General features: G+C 43.6%; 1 protein-coding gene across 1 annotated transcript in view; it reads left to right on the top strand.

The window, feature by feature from the left end:
• LOC119161157 (cytochrome P450 4V2) overlaps positions 1-5933 on the top strand; it is a 56758-nt gene extending 50825 nt beyond the window's left edge. The window contains exons 9-11 of the mRNA XM_037413509.2: positions 589-655; positions 2335-2514; positions 5550-5933. Coding sequence (XP_037269406.2) covers positions 589-655; positions 2335-2514; positions 5550-5743 — 441 coding nt within the window. The 3' untranslated portion in view covers positions 5744-5933. The remainder of the gene's footprint in view (positions 1-588; positions 656-2334; positions 2515-5549) is intronic.
• Positions 5934-21387: the final 15454 nt, after the last annotated feature.

The following is a 21387-nucleotide window of genomic DNA, read 5'->3' as shown; positions in this document are numbered from 1 at the left end:
GCCTTTGCCAGACAGCATGAAAGTATCACTCTTTCCGGAGAAAGAAAGCCGTGAAAGGAGTGTCAGAACTTGAAGTGTGTTTTAAATATCCTGAAGCATCATTGTATGCAAAATTGGAACAGGAGGTTTTGGTTATGACTTGGAAGGTGATATTTGCAGGACAACTGCTTCTGGAGAGCTACATATGTAGTTATCTCAGAGAGTAACAGGGAATGGTCGTTACCCACAGGTTGTTACCCAGAGGTGCTTATTTCTGGCTATAAGTGTTACCCAACACTTATAGCCAGAAATAATCTCATTGTCAAAGAATGTGAACGTATATTCAATCAGGCATTAGGTCAGAGAGGTACATACGCGTTTAATCTGACCCCTGCAGCGATGCTAGACGTACTTTTGGTCGTATATTACTGCCCGTTGCTCTTGATATTTCGGTCAGTTGCTTCGGTATACTTCCTACAGATCATAACTTTAAACCATTGCTTTATGCCTAAGGGAAACACAACTAACAGTACTTTTCAACGCACAGTTGTTTAGACGAGGCTAAAAAACACAGTATTTTTATACCATGTATTTTTGACGCTCTTGCAGGAGACTCTTCGCCTGTTTCCTTCAATACCACTGATTGGGAGGCACTTAGAAGAAGATTTAGTTATCGGTATGTTTCACAAATTTTTGCCCCTAAATCTCCAACAATGACTGGGTTGCATTTTTCCGTATACGTTGAAGTAGTGAAGTAGGTGAAACAAAAAATGCCTGTTGCTGACGACATAAAAAATCCTCATTTCTGTAGGCCCAAAGGAGGGATTGCAGAGTTGAATGCAATATAAGAGTTTTGCTGCTTGTTTTTTTCGGCGTGCGTTTACGCACTCATTACACATACAATCCCCCATTCAGAGAAGAAGTTTTTGACCACGCGCTTGCGTGTTTAAAACACTCACGATGACACGTGGAGCAGACAACAGAATTGATGTATGTGAACCAACATCATAAAAGTGTTTGCCGGACAAGCGTCGTCCACGTGTTTCACCTTGAGCGCTGAAGTACCAACCGAGTAAGGCGGTAAGTTTGCTTCCGTCCCGGGAAGGCATTGTATGGTAATACAGAGACACAGCCTGTCATTTCCAGACACGTAGACATTATTTGTGGGCCAGAAGTGTGACTGCCATGAACGCATAGACGTGAATGATTACCTTTTTAGCCGTAAAGGATCTCTAATATTGGTGGGGTTAGCAAAGTGACGAGAACATGTGGCACGATTACCACTATATATTGTCAGCATTTCTTCCTGCAATGTACAACTAATAAAAGGTTAATCTTCTAAAGCCTCTAGGTAAATGTTGGCCTCTGTGGCTTTATGTTGACACTAGACCTTCACTTCTTAAGTACACCGTGTGGCAATTCACTCGCACGGTTATCAGAGAGCAAGGTCCCTTGTGCAGTTCAAACTTAAATACCTTAATGATAAAATGAATGGATCAGGAAAAAGGGGGGGAAATAGCCGAGATACGCAATTGTAATGCTACTGCAGACGTGTTTTATTAAGAACAAATACATGCTCGAAGAACAAAGCATTTTACTAGAAGAAAAATAGAATATCTTTGGTCGATGCTACATTTGAGTGAGAAATGCAAGAAAGTATGTCTGGTGTAGCGGCTTCTGTCTATATATGGGACTTATTTGGTTTACTCTTTTATTTATCTGTATCTTTTGGAAATATTTTGTAAAGTCATTGCAATTTATTCCGAAATGTTCCAAACCAAAACCACGTCGATTGTTTTACATGCCGTACTTCTACTCAAGTGCCACACATCGCTACTTCTGCGACCGTTTAGCGCTCTGCTGGGCGTTTTTGTATGGCGTGACTCTGCGGGTTTGGCATTAAGGCTCACATGTTATGCTCCGGCACAAATAAATAGTGTATGGTAAATCACATGCGCTTAGGCATTAGACCAGAACCTGCATTCTTAAACCTATTCATTGTTCAAACAACAATTGCCATTGGCTGGTAGTCTTTACTGAAAATGTATTAGGACCAACCTTGTGCATAGTTTTTTCTTGAAAACAGATCTCTCGTATTACGATCTTGTAAATATATGAACAGGAAGGGAGACGTGAGGCTTCACTCGGAGCAGCTTATTTGTGATTCCAATACCTCTTTTTCACTTGGCTACAACATTTCTAACAGTTTTATACGCTACAAGTTTTTGTGGACTGTTATTTACCGAGAGCAAAGGTGAGCGACCAAAAACCATGTTGTTTCTACAGATACTCTCCATAACGACAATGATTTGTGCGCCCTACATAACTGCTCGCTCTTTCTACTGCCACTTGCAGACGGCTACCGTATTCCGAAAGGTGCCAATGTCTACATCAACCTGTTCAGCTTACATCAGAACCCGAAGTATTTCAAGGACCCGGAATCGTTCATCCCCGAGAGGTTCCTGACAGAGGAGTTCACCGCACGCCACCCATATTCCTACCTTCCTTTCTCTGGAGGGCCCAAGAACTGCATAGGTTTGTGATACGCATATACAAATAGCGCGAGGCCAACCTGCGCTTCAGCGGTCAAGCAGAATCATTTTATTGCTGCACTAGAGGAGCCAGCAAGCTGCTTTACTTTTTTTCGACGATCATTTGGCGCTATGTATGATACGCTAGTTCAACCTATTCTCTTAGAAAATTGAGGAAAGTGGTTACTTCCTGTTCTACTTAAGGGAAATCAACCGATTTGAATTACTTGTGGAATCGAAAGGAGCGAAGATTATAAGAGATGACCAAAATGAATTGAAGTAGGTTCTGTCTAGTTCGTATTTACATTCAAGTACAGTAAAGCAATCATCTAGCATTTACAGCTAAATGCGCCTGTCTGGAAACATAGCACGAAGTTATGACCTCACGATGTACTGAAGTGACGCTTAATAACACATTACGGCGTTTAAGGGTTTAAGGTGTTACTTACCAGAATGGTTGAAGTTGGCTCTATTCTGCTGTACAAACCTGTTGGAATACAGTTAGCTCTGAACAAGTGTGAAATTCAGTTAATGTAGAAAAAATATTTTATTGTGACAATGAAGTCGCTTTTTACATGGCACATGCACACTATATCCAATGTTTTCGAACGTCCAGGAGGCTTCCGCTACGTAATTCATGTCTGTGACGACCTCCTAAAGCAGGTTTTTTTTACAATAAGTGTTCTAGTTTGAGTTTCGCCTGGGTGAGTTTTATATGAGAGTATACACAATTAAATGAATGTTGCCGCTTGAAGAAGGTCCCCGCTGTTCCTTTGAAGGTGTTGATTGCGTTGGACACAGAACCTTGACAGGTAAATAAATTACGTGTCAAGCAACCTTCTCACAGTAACAACAGCTGCAATAAATACTTGATAGAAGCATATACAGCATAAATAATACCACAGCACTGCAGAAGAAAATCTCAAATACACAAAAGTGTTACCGAACAAAGACGTCGGTAGTCAATGGTCGGCACATTCATTATCTCGATCAATTATCTCATACAGGAGTAATGTGGCGGTCAGTGCAAGAAAATAAGAAAGGACAGGCGTATGTAAGACTGATTTAAACTATTGGTAACAGTAAATACTTTCCTAACAGTGCAGCACTGTTTTACAAAAGTGGTAATGGTTCTCAGAGCATAGATCTCTTATAGTTTGGTCCAAAAATTTCCTTTCAGTTGAATGGTTGTGGTCTTATGCCAGCTCTAAAGCATTACTCATTTTTCTGTATTTTATTCCTGAAAATGCGTTTTATTTTGAACTAAAAGCGCTCTTGAAACACTACAAAGCGTCCACAGAATGCTTCGCATTAAAAGGAAACTCATACCGCATGTACAGAGGAGTACACTGTTAAAGTGAACACCGGAGCGTGTGTCGTCTGCTAGGCTCTACCGCCAGCCCACCGCGGCAACTGGTTTCGTGCAGAAGCAGTCAGCGCAGTGGGCGGTGCTTGTTTGTCGTCTGCTACAGTTTTGGGCTCATCGCGAAGCGCTGCCGTGGTCGCGGAATCTTTAGATAGCGCTTTCCTTTGAGCTAGAATGAAAATGCCTGTAAGGATCTATATTCAGATAGCTATCCCCTGGCCTGTCAGGTGGGCAGTCATCTTTCGTTCTCCTTTTCGTAAGATAAACAATTGCCCACTTCGAAAAAGCTTTCGCTTGATGCCAGTTGAAGGCGCTTGTAGACACTTTGTTCAGCTTATGCACTGCAGCAGACCAAATCCGCGTTAGTGCACGTGAAACACGCCCTCCACAAGAATGACTGATTGATAGTATGCGCGATTCATCATCCCGAAACTACCTATCAATACGTGAGACGCCATAGGGGAGGGTTTCGAAAATTGCGACCACCTGTGGTTCTTTAACGTGCACCCAAATCTAAGCACATAGTCCTACAGCACTTTGGCCTCCATCGGAAATGTAGCCGCCGCACCTAGGATTCGATCCTGTGACCTGCGGGTCATCAGCCGAGTACCTTCGCTGTTAGACCACCACGGCGGGGCCTTGCTCCACACACACACACGCAAGCAAATACTCTTTATAAAGCCATGCTAGGAAAAAGACGACTTTAAAGAAGACATGCTTCTTTAAGCGCCTAAACTATCAGTGAGGTAATATGTTAGATAATCTAATTTCCTTGCAGCTTTCCCGCAACTTTCCATCTGAGCTCACCATGCAGCCTGCAGACAAATTTCAAAGCGCGATGCCTGACTTTGCGACGAGCTGAAGCGAGGCCGCAACTGTAGCACATGACAAACGAGTGCCGCCTTCTGCGCTCACTGCTCCTGGGCCAAACTAGTTTTCGCTGCCAGCCGGCAGTGGTGCCGAGCAGACGGCACATGCTACAGTGTTCCTCTTAACAGGGGACACCTCTGTACATTGCCTATCGTTTACTAGACGCCGCGCATTATCGCATGACGACAAACTTCAACACATCGAGAACTGTTTATAGAAATTTTAGCATCTATTGACGTCAGTGCAGTTGGAAGCCTTGTCTAAGAACTCGCTAATTGTTTCCCTCTACTAACCTCAACCTACAGCTGCGCGAGAAAATGCAAAACGTATTCCGCAGGCAAAACCCTAACAAAATGCCGCTTATCGCAGCAGCTCACAAGAATATCATTCATAGAATATATATGACAACTTTTGGCTAGTTCTAGCAGCTTATTTCTGAAACTTGACTCACTAAAGCTGATCATTCATTCCACTTCATCAGTTATCATTGTCACTGGTGTCGATGATTATATCAGTAACAACGACTAATGCCATCAGACATCAGCAGCTGTGAGATGTGAACTAACACCATTGGTTAGTTCACAATCTAGGCATGCTGAACATCTTCATTTTTTCATTTAAGTCACTACCACGATCTCCCGCAACTACTTCATGACTCGAAGGTGGTAATAACTGTTTACGTCTCTTATTCACAAAACATCCTGCACTGCTGTGCGAGCTAACAGTGAAAAGATACACCAAATGATGCATTATCTGAGTGTTACCTAATGCTACATGCATTGCTGATGTCCTTCTCTTTGCAGGTCAGCGATTTGCCCTTTTGGAATCTAAGGTGATCATGGCTAAACTGCTGCTGAAGTTTTCGGTCGAGTCGACTCGCCCGCTCGACCAGCTGCGAGTGAGCTATGAGATCATCGTAAAAGCCCGTGGTGGCCTGCGCGTCTGGTTTCGGAGGCGTCCTCCAATCAGCGATAAGTGGCAGGCGTCAAGGACGTGAAGACTGGACCTTTTTTTTAAGAATTATATGCATTTTGTATGTGACTATTATATGTGCCACGTTACTATTTGTACGTCTTTGCATTATTTTTGTGCCATGTCAAAATATATGCGACACAATTTTTTCCCTATTTTTGCCTGTGCGTGTATTCGAGCTTAAGTAAAATAAATCACCTTTAACGTGAAGAAAACGAACGTGTCCAGTAGCTTTCTTTACTCTGCCTTCCGGAACTTGTTATTACTCATTCATTTGGTTTCATAGCAGCCTACCATGAAGACATATATAGCTCACTCTAAATCATATCTGCAGAAGAATATTTAGAACTAGCATTGGAAATTTGCAATGAAATTTGTGAAATTTTATAGAGTTTAATCATTGTACTAAAACTCAACTTTCTTTCAAAATATCTGTGACATACCTTACTATTATTGGGGCTAAAAAACTAGTGTTCTTAGCTGAGAGCCAACGTTTTCAAGAGGCAGAAACCAGACAACTTTTATCAAAACATTAACTTTATTAAAAGGTACCCTTATGGATATATGCGTTCCGGCTTACATAGCCACTGTGTGTTGGCTCCCTCTGCAGTGGCGGTATGGGCACAACAGTTGTGTTTGATCAAACAATACAGCAATGAACACTCAAAGCTTTTACTCATTCTGTCACCTAATAGGGGCAGCTGGCTGCTGTGCTAACTTCTCAAAGACAAAAAGAAAACACAAAGGGGACTGCACACCACGCTGCGTGTATGTCTTCTTTGTGCCTACTTGTGGCCTTCAATCAAGTTCGCGCTGGAACCAGTTGTTTCTAATGGTCAACCGGAAAGTCCATTTTGCTTCTTTATAGCTTATCTTATAGGTGCGTCGTATTCGAACAAATCTTTTAAAGCGGAAGTCTTAGCTGCCTCATTAAATGAGCAAATTGACATTTCGCTATGGCTGCGTCACAACATGGGATGCAAATACCATCACCAGATGATGCCATTATACAACGTCACCGTGACGTCACAGAACCGGATATATCTTGATGACAACATCACATCGTCCCTTGGCTATAGGTGTATCAATCAGTAAGGCACTGCTAATCAAGGAAAGGTGGAAAATTTTGGCAACACCTCCAATTGCATATGCACTTCAAAAGTAGGTTAGGTGCAGAAAGTGTTAGGAAGGTGGCAGTCGAGGATCAATACAATCATCATCGTTATCAGCCTGACTACGCCAACTGCAGGGCGAAGGCCTCTCCCATGATCCGCCAATCAACTTGGTTTTGTTCTTTCTGCTGCCACGTTCTTCCTAAGAACGTTTTAATTTCATCGGCCCACCTAATTTTCTGTCTCCTCCTCGTGCATTTGCCTTCTCTGGGAATCCAGTCAGTTACCCTAATGACGCGCAGTTATCCTGCCTACGCGCTACGTGCACAGCCCACGTCCATTTCTTGACTTACACTATGACCCTTAACATCTGTTTGTTCGCTAACCAAGTCTGCTTTTTATTGTCTCTGAAGGTTACACCCATCATTTTCATTTCCCTCGCTCACTGCGTCGTCCTCATTTTAAGCAGAACCCCCTTTGTGAGCCTACAGTTTTCTACTCCGTACGCAAGTACCGGCAAGATGCAGCTCTTATATACCTGCTCCTGGGGGTTACTCCTAGATAACAATTCATTATATGCAAATGCTTGCCAAATGTTAACCACCCTATCTTTATTCTTCTAGTTAATTCAGTCTCATCGTTCGCCTCCACGGTCACTACCTGTCCTAAGTAGACATAATCCTTTACAACTTCCTGCGTCTCTCCACCTGTTGCAAAGTGCTGTTATCTGCCGAGACTGTTGCACATAACTTTAGTTCTATGCACAATAATATTCAGGCCTACTCTTCTTTTTTTTCGTGTCCAGTTCTGTAATCTTGCGCTTTAATTATTCGTCCCCTGAGTTTCTCATCAAAGCAATGCCATCAGTAAATCACAGGTTACTAAGATACTGTCCGTTAACACTTATTACTAACTCTTCCCAATCTGGGGTCCTGAAAACCTCCTGTAAACACGAGGTGAATAGCATTCGAGAGATCGTGTCTCCCTACCTTACACTCTTCTTTTTCGGTATTCTGTCGCTTTTTCATAGAGAACTATTGGGGTTGTGAATCTGCTGTAGATTTGTTCCCGTATGTTTATAAGGGTTTGTTGATGCTCTGAATCCACAGTGCCTACATCACTGCTAATGTCTCGATTGAATCAAAAGCCGTCTCGTAATCTATGAAGGCAATGTATAAGGGTTGGCTGTTTTTCGCGGATTCCTATATCACCTCATTGACAGTATGAATATGGTCTATTGTGGAGCAGTCTGTATAAAATCCTGCTTTGTCCTTTCGTTGATTGAATTCTGTTGTCGCCCTAATTCTGTAAGCTATATTTTGTAAATATTGTCAGGACATAAGTGGGAAAAAATAGTAAGCTGATCGGCCTATTTTTTTTCACGTCTTTCACGTTTCCTTCCTTACGAATTAAAATGATGTTGGCGTTCTTCCAAGAATCTGGCACCACTCCCGTTAAAAGACGCTTTGTATATAAGGTGGCAGGTTTTCCCATCTGTGCCATCTTACAGCAGATCCATCCTTACCTTAACCTAACCAGCGGCTTTGCCTCTTTGCATTCCTTATAAGCTTTCATTACTTGCCCTGTCGTTACTGTTAGAATTCGGATTCCTCTGGGCTAATATTGCTTAAAGGGCCACCATCATAAAGGGCCAATCACAACCCCACGTTTAAAACAGAAGGAGTGATTCTCTCCTCTCCTTCATACACACGATGCATCCTCTTCGCCCCTTAGTTCCAAATGCACGTGAACAATATCTGAACTAAGTGCTAAAGCCTATCAGGATGTCGCGCTTCTCGGCTGCACGCTGTTAACGCCGCTTGCGCAGTTGTAAACACAAAAATTGAAGTTTGATCGGTTGATTGTGCACAATATTCATACGAGACAAAAAAAAAACGGATAGGTGGCTGCAAGGCAAAGCAGCGTAAGAGACAAATAACATGTGATATTTTGCGTATATCAAGGAATTCGTATCATGTACGCTGTAGACGTCACAGCATTACGCCGAGAAGGACAAGAAATATCAGGAAAAAATATTGCGCTTTTTTCTATTTTGGGAACCGTGTGAGTGGCCCTCTAAATAAGTAAGCCATTCAAGGCACCATTTCAATCTTCGCAACAGTTGCTCTACCATCGGAACTACCTCGGTGACGGACTCAAATGATTGTTATTCCGTGCCATCTACGTTAAGACACATACGAGTTTTGAACGCTGAGACACAGTATACACATACTAAAGGATTAAAGACTTGTACTTTCCTCAAACTCTGCCAATGTAGAATGTACCGCTGCGTCCACCCGTGGTGAAACCGCAGGGGGGGGGGGGGGGTCGCACTCTTCCTCACTCCAAAATTTTCACTGTCGCTTCCGTATATATACGGGCACACATGCAAACACACGAAGAAAGATGCACGAAGCATGCCTTGAGCCTGCCTCTCTCCCACCCCTTAAAAAATGTGGGGCTGTGCCCCTGTTGCCCACCGCTACGACTGTTGCGTCGTGCGCAGTGCCGCTAAAATCCCCCTTGCCATTTCCCTCTCCGTAACCACCCCTACTTGCCCTCTGAGCTGCCCCGCCGCGGTGGTCTAGTGGCTAAGGTACTCGGCTGCTGACCCGCAGGTCGCGGGATCGAATCCCGGCTGTGGTGGCTGCATTTCCGTTGGAGGTGGAAATGTATAGGCCCTTGTGCTCAGATTTTGGTGCAGGTTAAGAACCCCAGGTGGTCGAAATTTCCGGAGCCCTCCACTACGGTGTCTCTTACAATCATATGGTGGTTTTGGGACGTGAAACCCCAAATATCAATAATCATCAATTGCCCTCTGAGCCCTTTTAACTACGCCGGCGGTAATTTGTATGCTTTTCATTGCTCGTGCTACCAAAAGATAGATAATTGTCATCAATCGCACGCTATGCAGACTTCACCATCGCCATCTGAATCGGCTAGCAAAGTTCCATCTCATTTCACACCCCCATAGGCGTGCGCAGCGTCCCCGTTCATGGGGGGAGAAGCTATTATTAATCGCAGCACCCCCTCTCTATTAGGCAATGTATGTGGAAGATATTGCGGACTCCCATTAGGTGACTGGAGGGCACCCCGCCCCTTAGTCAATATATAGAGCAGATTTCGCGCCCCCCCCCCCCTTATGTTTTAAAAGGGGGGGGGGTGTATTGGGCCCCCTAGTGCACACCACTATGCACACCACATAATTATACAGCACAGCGCAATACGATAGCTGCTTATTGACCAAAATATGTGTATTTTCGTCGGACGTGGTCAAACAGTTCTGATGACGTGCAACGTCTCTGACCGGACCACCACCAGTTACAATCAAGAAACAAGTGGTTTACCTGAATTATGTATTTGAACAACAGGTAAAATGCTGACAATGTCCGTCCCTACATATTACACAGACCGGAATCGCGTGATTTTCATCATAACTTGTACGCCCAAAACACTCCGACCACGACTGACTCTCTCCTGTCTTCTACCCTACGGTCTCGAGCACTCCAGTACGTTATGCGCAATACCTCCTTTTTCATGCTTAGCCCCGCCACGCTGGTCTAGTGGCTAACGCACTCGCCTACAAATACGCAGGCAGGTCGCGGGTTCGAATCACAGCGGCGGTGGCTGCACTTTTGGCGAAGGCGAAAATGCTGTAGGCCTGTGTGCTCAGGTTTTGATGCACGTTAAAGAACGAACACCTAGTGGTCAAAATAACCGAAGCTTTCACTACGACGTCTCTAATAATTATATGGTGGTTTTGGGACGTCAATCCACTAGAATCATAATAATTATTATATTCTTTCAACGCCCATGTGAGTGAATTGACGGCAGTTTCCCAAGCTGCTAAGCGTTGAAAAAGTTCGCCATAGAGCGCGATGTCACGCCACTGCTGGTAAGCAGCGACAAATATACCACAAAATTCTCTTTACGCCTTTTAGCGTCGTCTGCCCTTGACCTAGTTAAATGGCTCTGGACTCCTTGATGCAGCCTATGTCGTCAAGTCACCTGCGTTGTTTTCTAGTGCAGTAAGCAACAATCTCGAGACATGAGATTGCGCATAGGAACTGCTAAAGCTTTACTATCCGCTGTGCCGTGGTGTCTTGCCTGTAATTCTCCAGGATGGCTGTGTTTCGGATGAAAAAAGCACCACTGCTTGCTAGAGCAGAGAACTCTGCTCATGTAAAAAAAAAAAGATGATCAGCAACACAAGCTTCGCGCTTGTTTTGCCATTGCTAATAAGTCTGTAATATTAAAGGGCGTATTTAAAATGTATAATTTCATTTCAACAAGCTTCTCTTACGCTTTCCTTCAATTCAAAATATGTTGCGTTACTGATTCTGCAGTTGACTAAGCGAACCCCTGGTTCCCCTTGCGTTGTTATTTATAATCAGTAGCGCAATAAGAGAGAAATGATAAAACAAAAGAAAATTATGTGTTTCATTTCGAAGAAAGAAATTGGAACTACACTAAAAATTTTAGGCGCGACGCTTTAGCAAAAACAAAACAAGCAACCAAATCTTCAACAATCATGCACAAGTACAAATAATTGCTGAAGAATTAGGCGCCAAAACTAGGATGTGTTAATGAGGTGCACCATGGAGGGGGACTGGACTGGAAAATCGATGCTCAACAGGCTTCAGCACGCGCTTAGCGCGTAGCGGGCGTCTGCCATTCTCTGTTGTGGCAGAGGTGGGTGCCTTAAATTTTGATAATATGGCGTTCACGCGAATATACTCTTAGGTCCTCGGCACACGCATCTAAATCTAATTTCTCTATAGTATTCTCGCCTACATCAAAATGCTGGAGCCGCGCTCACAATTAAACCCGCATCCTCCGGATCGGCAGCTGAGCACCGTACCCATCGACTGAAATTCCGTAAACAAATAAAAAGGAAACTTTGCTTAGGACTCGAATCCTCGGTGCGCCAAACTGACCACGTGCGAACCATCAGCTCGGTCTCTCAACGAACTCAACCATAACCATAACGCCAGGTGGATGCGCAACGATAAGTTCGGTGTTATCAACATACTATGGTCCAAGACGCGAATTGAAGACGCGACTGTGTTGTACAAAACTGCATTTTGGAACGTATTTGTTTCCGCACAGAAACATAATTGCAGGCTCAGATAAAAGCTTAATTCGTACTTAGATCTCCAAGAAACTTGCAGGTTTTCGTGTAGTGTTTCTGGGCGGCCATTTTTTTTGTACTAAAAGACAAGGTGTCATTTCGGCAGCTTTCATTGGGTCCCATTGTGTAAACCTTATTTTTTGTGGGAACAGAATTGAAAAACCTGGTGTTAACGATGCTGCATTTGTGATGTGCAGTACAGCTCCTAGAAATTGTACCTTTAAGATGTTTTACAATTGTATTCGTCGAAAATTGACCCCAAAGTTATTGAAAACAAGAGAACTTCCAACGTTGGCTGCAGGAGCGCTCATCAGTCGTATCTGAAAGCTGGATATGAGAGCACAATGTGGTGCATGGTGGCAGGTGTTATAATTACGTTTATTGTTAGGTACAAGATGGTGATGCAGAGCTACGCAGCTACATCCAGCCTCGATGATCATTTGTTTGATCGTTTTTACGAAGACGTATAATCAGCAATGAGCAAGATCAAGACACAAAATACTGCTCTGGGGGGGCAAATTTCATGCCAAAGTAGGCAAGAGTCAGGCTGGAGACCATGGAGTGGGCGAAAATGGCTTCGGCTTAAAAATGTCCAGGGGTAAGCTACTAGTTTAAGTTACAGAACGTAATAACTTGATGACCAAGAATACTATCTAAAGGAAACAGGCTAACATTAAGTGGACGTGCATCACTCCTAATCGCGCAACTAAAATTGAAACTGACTTCATCCTGTGTGCACATCCGGGCGTTGTACATGATGTAGACATAGTTCGTAATATTTGATTCAGTCACTCTAGAATGATAAGGTATCGAATTCGCTTAGACTTGCGAAAAAATGGCAGAACCTGAACCGCAAGAAGCCAATAGTGAGCTAGCGCTGAAAGGAAAACTATGGAGAAAAGTACGAGCTGCCATACCCATAGCGAAACCACCCGAAGACATCGTCTTTATTGCAAACATTGGCCTAAACTTCTCCTTGTGATGAAATCACAGCTCCTTCTCTTCTACACAATTTTCAACATCCTCCGCGCCCCCACTGTGGCGCTGGACGAGAAATAAAACTAAACACTCACATGAGTACTCACTACAAAATGTTCGTCATCGTTAGTCCTAGGTAAGTCCTAGTGGTGTCATCCGGGTCTTCTCCTGCACTTAATCTTCAAGCGATCTTTTTGGCGCTTGTGCACCCTTCATGCTATTGAGTGTGTTGTCATCGATGCGAATGCGCTGTCGCTGAACAGGTTTCCTTGGTATGAAAACTCTCACTCAAAGCTCTTCCAGAAATATCTTGTACAGCTGTTTCTGAGGAATCATTTTTTCCCTTTCTCTTCCGGACTCCATTTACATCGCAAGCATCGTCTTTCTGCCTCCGTCCTCCTTTGATCTCTCCGTTTCACTGCTGTGACATTGTCTCCGTTTTTCGCAGCTTTGTGGAAATAAGCCGTACCGTACAAACTCCCTTCAATTTCAACTTATGCACCTTCTTCTTTTAGCAGATGTTTTGAGCTGTCGAAAAAGCTTCATTTTATGTCGCCACGGTCATTCTTTTTTTTGCTTTCATTTCTTGTCGCCTAATAAAGTGGCCTTGATTTTCTTAGGTTAGGCGCTTGTACATATAGTGATGAGGACCTAATAACATCCGAGTCTGCTAGATTTTGCTTGTATGCATCCTTAATATCTCGAGCGTGGCCCTTTGGATCTACAAAGTATTCCAAGTTTTTAATCTTGGAAATGCCTTCCACCTCAAAGACCTAATAACATCCGAGTCTGCTAGATTTTGCTTGTATGCATCCTTAATATCTCGAGCGTGGCCCTTTGGATCTACAAAATATTCCAAGTTTTTAATCTTGGAAATGCCTTCCACCTCAAAGACCGGAGTTATTGTACACGTCATGTTAATACATTCATGGGTAGTGCACGCTGACGGCAGTTTTAAAGGCGTGGGCTAGATTTTTGTAGTGAGTGGTTGTTACGTGCGGGTTATTTAAACACACTTGAAAAAGTGTACAGCGGATCCTTAGGTACAGCGCATTTGCAGGTTTTTGCTTCGTAGTTAAGTTTACTTAACTACAGAGCATAAACCTGGAGGCTTGCAAATAGGGTTCAACTTGAATTAGGAGTGATGCAGCGAGCCATAGAAAGAAAAATAAAGAGAAAAGAGGGGGTCAGATGACAAAGGGGTGTTAAGGCTATCATAGTTGAAATCAAGAAGACGTGGTTCGGGCGCGCAGCTGGTGACTAACTTGATTGCTGGAGAAGGCAAATGTGTGAGAGAGGCACCTAAAATGACGTGGACCTATGGCATTAAGATGTTTGCAGCTATCGTGGCAGGAGAAAGCACAGGACCAGGTGTTGATTGGCGAAACATGTGAGAGGCGTTTTGCTCAGCTGTCGGTACAATAAGGCTAATGGTAATGACTATGTATACTGTACTTTTCTGTGTTATAAGTTTTCCTTCGGTTGCGTCTAGGTGCATTTGAGAGTGCAGAAGTGATAGAAGACGTAACAGTGGCGCTGAGCCACCAGAACCAAGTAAAAATACCGAGAAGCAGTAAAGCATCGATGACAACATATGGTGGTACACCTTACGCTCCATGTGCAAAAAAGTGTGACAGCAAATCAAAGTCCTTAACCATCTTTCCGCAAGATTGCGTGTATGCGTTGACAATATATGGCGTGTTTTATGGTCTACGCGTCTGCGCGCTATACATTATGAGATATACAAGTGCTTGTTCTTACACGCAGTGCGTGTCCGTGACTGGAAATCATCAGGTGAATTTCGGTCTAACATAGAATTCTCACAATTGAGTCATCGGTCCGTCGCTGCAGTTACACAATCTGGCAGCTGTAGCGAACAATAAAGCTGCAGTTATTCTAGAGTCGATAAGTGTTATCGTCGCAGGAAACACATCAATAGTGTCGCACACCTGAAAGAATTTTGCTTTTTTTTTCTTTTTAGCCTCTTTACCCTCCTTTTTTTAAGTCAGCCAGTGCGGTATTTCTTCTGGTTGACCTCTCTGCCTTTTCTTTCGTTCATCTGCACTCGCTTTTTCTCTCTTTCTTTTCATGAAAAGATTTATTACGACATACAAAACAATCGAAAGTACTCAGGTTCAATTCCTGGCCCACACGGATGTATTTTGATTAGGTCGAAGTGCAAGAACACAGTGTTCTCAAATTTAGGTGCACAACGTCAAATGACCCCTAAAGGGGCAGCTATAATCCAGAGTCTTCCATTAAACCTTGCCCCACTACGATAATAAGGTTTTACGTCACACGCCATAAATTGTTATTCTTTGTCAGTATTCTTAAAACACATAGGAAACAAATTTTGGCTATAATGATTATATGAAACGATGGGACGTAGATCTGGCCTTTGTTAAACACTTTTTCAGAAGAATACCGCTGTTTTTATTGAAATTGCGTAGTGAAAAAATCAGTGAAAAAAGTGAGAGTATCAGTGACGTACATATTATTCCGCTAATTTGTCTCTTTAATATTGGCAGAAAAACTAGCCCAACAATCAATTGTTCTTTTAAACCGCTGCTGTGCCCTGCTTTTCTTCGATTCTATCTACTCTTGGAGTATGAAAATTGATATCAAAGTATATAACCTGCAGGTCTTGAATGACCAAGTTGCGTGCGCACACAGTGGCCAACAGTGCTTGAGGAGGAAGAGCAAGAAACAGAACGAAAGGCAGAGATTTCAAATACATGGGCGTCTGGTGTGCAACCCTATACACTAGGGGTGGGGGAGGTGGATAAAGAAATAAACGTAAGAAATAAGGATAGAAAGAAAGGAAGAAAGAAAGAAGGAAATAAAGAAAGGGGAATAAAGCACCTGCCAATTGCACCTGCCCATTGCACCTGCCCAATGCACCTGCCCATTGCACGCCTATAAGCGCAAGCTAAAACGAACACAGAAACGACGTGGATGTTCTTTCATTCCGTGACTGTTCCACGAGTCACATTTGTAGGTGCTTGCCATTGCTATGCGAAAGCAGGATGTCTTCGTGAAAGCTACTCCTAACCACAGGTGGCACACTAATGTTGCGTCACGGCGGAAGAGGGGCGATGGAACTTGGAGCTACCTCCTGTGTCGAGAACCACCGATTGCATGAACTAGAGCAAACAGCGTAAAAATGCTGGGTAGCAGTGTCATAGACACCAGGTATCCTGATAGTATATCACTCATAGGTTGCAGACGTTGGAGAAGTCCATGCAAAAAGTGAGGCTTGCTACTGGGTAATAAATGGAGTTGCGAAAAGGCAGGCGCAAAAGAAACAAACAGAAAGCAGTTGAGCCTTAGCTTTATTATCTTTTTTCCGTGTTTTCAAAGCTGGAAGAAGTGTGGTGTTCATACATTTAGGTTTCTTTTCTTTCGTTTTTTTTATTATTTGGTGTTGCAAAGAAGTAAATGGTTAATGTCTGCATACCGTAGATCACTGTGTTGAAAAAGGTGCAGTTGTAAGAATCGCCTGCCTTGTACTGCAAGCTGACAAGTTCGTGAGTGGATCTACTGCCGTATTCTACAACCCACCCTTACATGCGACCGTCGGTACCTGAGCAAGTCAGCATGTGCATGAAATAACTATCACAACTTATTATTGCGGGCCTTAAATAACGATGAAACGTGCTCAAGGCACCATGAGGCCTATTGGGCTCCCCATTCTTGCCTATACACACAGCCGTGACCACGGGAACATAACAAAATTACGTATGACAAAGTTTCGTTTTGGCACACCCACAAGCGTAAAGCGAAGAAAACGCAGGACGAAGCTCTGTAAATTCTTAAACACTCTCTATAAATTTTTTCTTTTATTTTAGTCTAGCCAATGAAAACTGAGTGCAATGCTGCTTTTGTTGTTTTGTAAGTTCCTTCAGCCGGTTGCTCAATAATAAACTTTACACTTTCTTTAAATTTCAAACCTGGGAGGTAGCTTGAGAAAATCACTTTTGAACAAACCATAGGCGCCCAGAGGGACACGAAGTTAACAATTTATCAGTCTCAACAGCCCAGAGAACTAAGATTAAATAATGAATTTTTTACTGACTGCAGGAAGAGGACATGTTTGCATTTAAAACTTGGACGCTGTGACGTTTATGTTCAGTTTCAGTTGGAAGATATATTCTAGCATGTACGGACTTCATATCCTGCTGCAAGGTTTAAATGCAGTTTGCATGGTTAGGCGTGCTAGGTAGTTAAGGCTGGCGCAGTATTCCCCTCAGACAGTGGCGCAGTCGGGGGGTGGCACACCGGCCACGTATTGTCGTAATATTCCAGGAGATTTATGGGAAAAATGTGGCGCCGCTATTGGCTGAAGGTGGTCACGGAGTCTAAGCGTGCTTTTGGTCTTTTGATTTATTTTTATTTCTTTTTAGGCAATACGGCGATATGCATACACGTTAGTTTTGCAATGCGCTGCTGAAGCTTGTTGAAGCCGTACGCCATAGAAACTTCGCCGCTTTTCTCTGACAGTGTCGCTGAAACAAGTTTTGTTATTATGCAGCTGGTGCCCTTCATTTTTTATTTGTTACGCGTTTATTTGTGCTGCCAGCGGGGGAAGAAGACGCGCTACTGGAACTACTTCGGATGTCAGCTGTTTTAAGGTAAGGTGGTTGTATCAGCTGTGGAATTTGCACTGTGGTCTTGTGTTCCGCGCGTGAGCTGTTCCACGCGTGAGCTCCTGTTCCACGCGTGAGAAAAGAACTACATTTAGGGATTTGTTTTATTTGTTAGACACAATATTATTGAGGTCTCACAGGCCGTCATAACAATAGGCATTATTGTTAATTACTTCACATAAATGTAGTTTTTAGTGATGAAAATGAGCCTTGAAGTGTACTTCTTAAGTTTGGCATGATTGTCTGTTAGATCTCATTAATATTGTGTCTAACAAAGAAAACAAGCCCTTATAAGTACTTCTTTCTTTTTTTGATTTGACGGCATCTCTCATAATCATATGGTGGTTTTGGGACGTTGAAGCCCACATATCAATCATTTCTTTATTTCGACCCTACATTCCTGATAGGCAACCCATTTATGTTGCTATACTGGGTTATGCATGCCTGATTCAATCTAACAAATGCATTTTACGCGGGCATGTAACGCGTTCAATAACTTCCTCAAGTCATAGCGCCCATTAACATTAAATTATTTCACATGAAAGGCTGGGAGATGAGTGCCCCTTGCCTTTTTCAGAATGGGGTACACTTACCAGAAGCAGCTTAGAAGTTTATAATGACGCTATTCCCGAAACAATTTTTTTACGTTTCTATAACATCAAGTTTAATGGCAATGACTTCGATCCGAGTTGTGATGAATGAACAAATATTCGCAAATCGCCCCTTCCCTTTTCTATTGTTCCACCGTAGTTGAACAAGATTGCACGCACACGCGAGCAAACTTAAGTCCTAGGGTTTTTTGCGTCGTAGCAAACACACGATCTCATAGTAAATATCACGCCAAAGGGGCGTGCATGGGAAGACTGATTTACGTTGAGCACCACTTCACCCATCGAAAACGCAATCCGCGCATACAGCACGTCCTCCGTAGTTTAACGATCCGCGTTTACATTGCCAGACCGCGAAAACATTTGGCAGCCAAAGTCCCGAACATTCCGACACCCGTGATGTCTGAGGCCAATGGACGGCTCAATCTGTACAGAGCTTGGCTTCAGCGCGGAAGCGCCAATGAGAGTTTGTTGCGTCGTGCCAAACACATAATCTCACGCCAGAGGTGCATTCACTACACACTCCTGGACTAATGTTAAGCACCACTGAGTCTGCCGTAAAACGATTTGCACAACCATGCGTAACTCACGTCAGCGAAAACCCCAAACTTATACGGCGTACGGCTTCAATGAGCTTCCCAAAACCACTCTGCGAGCACCGCAATTTTGCTTAAAAAGAAACAAAAAAGAAACAAGTAAAAGACAGGAAGTGCGTTTAGATCACGTGACCGCCTTCATCCAATAGTGGCGCTGCATTTTCCTCGTACATCTCTTGAGGTATATTACGAAAACACGCCACCGGGCATGTGTTCCCCACCCCTCTTCCCGAATATTTCTGCCGTGGTCAACACACACAGCCGACAGTAGAAATCAACCAAATCTGCGCGCCCGGTCCCCAAGGTGCTGGCCCCACCCGCGGAAAAAACTTCTGCCTATACGCCCGTGTTTTTTATTCTTACAAGCAGTCATTGCTTGCTATCACCGGCCGTTAGATAAAGGTAATCCTTATTACCTTAGTTTATGCCTTGGAACTTTTCAAAGAATAAACACCACATTCCAAGACCTTGACAAACCAGGAGGTCTTGTTCCGGCATTTCCTGTCTTGCATGCGTAATTATGCACACTGCAATTAGGTTGCTGGTGATACATCTCGAGTAATCACATTCTATAAAAGTTATTCCAAGTGCAAATGAGTGGAAATGCCTGCTTCTAACTTTTTAATGCAAATCATCCCATTTCCTGCAGTCCACGAAGTGTTTGTTATTCAACATTATGTTTATTGACTGGAATAAATAATGTCTCTCACTGTGTCACCATCAGTGCATACTTTATCTGCAAAGAAGGCTTTCTGATACCTCAAAGTTCTGAGTTTTATTAAAACCATGAAGCTTAATTTTGAACACGCTGTTTATCCCAGTGCATTATCATGTTGTGTCACCTGATCTACCCGCAATTCTTTGTCGTGGTCTGCTGACGACTACGGGGTAAACTTGCAACTGAAGTGTGAATTTAGTTGCACCATCAATTTAACAGCGCATCTCTCTAAGATTTTTGTTGCACTGGGAATCGTGGGCAAAATTATTATTTACTCACCACTGAGCGTGGTGAGTAAATTCCCTACAACACCCTGACAAGAAGCTTCGGGAACAATGAAGCAGTTTGCAAATAGTAGTTTATTGTCTACAAATTAAATGAACACTTGACACCTAATTGAACAATAAAACAGGCCTCTGCGTGTCTGGCACTTCATTTGCGTAAACACATTGCTTATGCTACGTGGGTCTTGAAAAATATGTGATGTATGGTCAGCGGACACTACGTGACTCACAGTGGCACGTGGGATAATCGCAGTTCTACCTATCATCGGGAGTTCTACATCCATGGCGATGGCCTTTGGTAATAAAGAACTGCGAACCGGCCAATGATAGCAAAGGTAACACTGTGGTTGTAGCGTCAAAAGAGGCTATCACCTACGCTCCACACTGTCCCCGTTCCACCGCTTTACAGTCTTTCAACTCAGGAAAAAACTGATTTGATTGATTGATATGTGGGGTTTAGCGTCCCAAAACCACTATATGATTATGAGAGACGCCATAGTGGAGGGCTCCGGAAATTTAGACCACCTGGGGTTCTTTAACGTGCACCCAAATCTGAGCACACGGGCCTACAACATTTCCGCCTCCATCGGAAATGCAGCCGCCGCAGCCGGGATTCGAACCCGCGCCCTGCGGGTCAGCAGCCGAGTACCTTAGCCACTAGACCACCGCGGCGGGGCCTCAGGAAAAACCTAGGGGTTCCGCGACGCTTCGGAAACGCCGTTAGGGCTCCGCAAGGCCACAGCGTTTAATAATCCCAGATTTATACACTGATGCCGTTTTTTTTCTTAGGTAGGAGTAAACTGATTTTTTAATTCACTTCTAGGAAAAGTCTTGCTGTCGGAGTGACGCACTGTACTTAAAGACATTATATTGACCATAGATGGTACAAACGTTGTTTCCTTTTTATTGAGATAGCAAATATATGGACACTCTAGGCTGAATTTTGCCGCCAGCGTCGGCGTCGATGTCGACGTTGGCATCACAGACCGTTTGTGTATACGTATCTATATATAAGAATATGCAAAAAAGAAAAACCAAGAAAATACTCCGGGCGCGAGAAACCGTACTTCAGTTGTCGCAATTTTGATTGTGAGGCGTTAACCACTGAGCCACCGAGGAGCACGTTCTTTACCATTCAAACGGCAAGCTATCGACCACTTACCGCGGCTCACGGGTATTTCGGCGAGAATTATCGTGTTTTCAGAATTACCAGGAAGATAGCACAATGTGCGCGCATTGCAACATCGCACCGCAGCGCGCACTCTAATCTCCTACGCGTACTTTGCCCCACTTAGAGGAGGGGAGGGACGCTCCCTCACGCGCCCTTATTTTGCGGTGGGGTACAAGGGAGGATCGTACGTCTTGGGTGACCTCGGACTTTAACTGGAACGATATTGTTGTAAATACCGGGTACACAATGCTCACTGGAATCATTGCAGTCTCCGTTTGTGCAAAACTCGCGCTGTTCATACAGAGCGAAGAAACAACTGTGACGCTTATTTGCGTGCATCTGTAACTGCAAGTACGCTTTGTGCGTCTTCTGTTCGTGAGAAACGCGGATCAGCACGTTTTGATTTGCTTCGCATTCTGCGCGTA

Source organism: Rhipicephalus microplus, chromosome X, assembly GCF_043290135.1.
Source record: "Rhipicephalus microplus isolate Deutch F79 chromosome X, USDA_Rmic, whole genome shotgun sequence".
In the NCBI taxonomy this organism is placed as follows: Eukaryota; Metazoa; Arthropoda; class Arachnida; order Ixodida; family Ixodidae; genus Rhipicephalus; species Rhipicephalus microplus.
The sequence above is the reverse complement of the archived record's forward strand: the minus strand, read 5'-3'. Positions and strand labels throughout refer to the sequence as shown.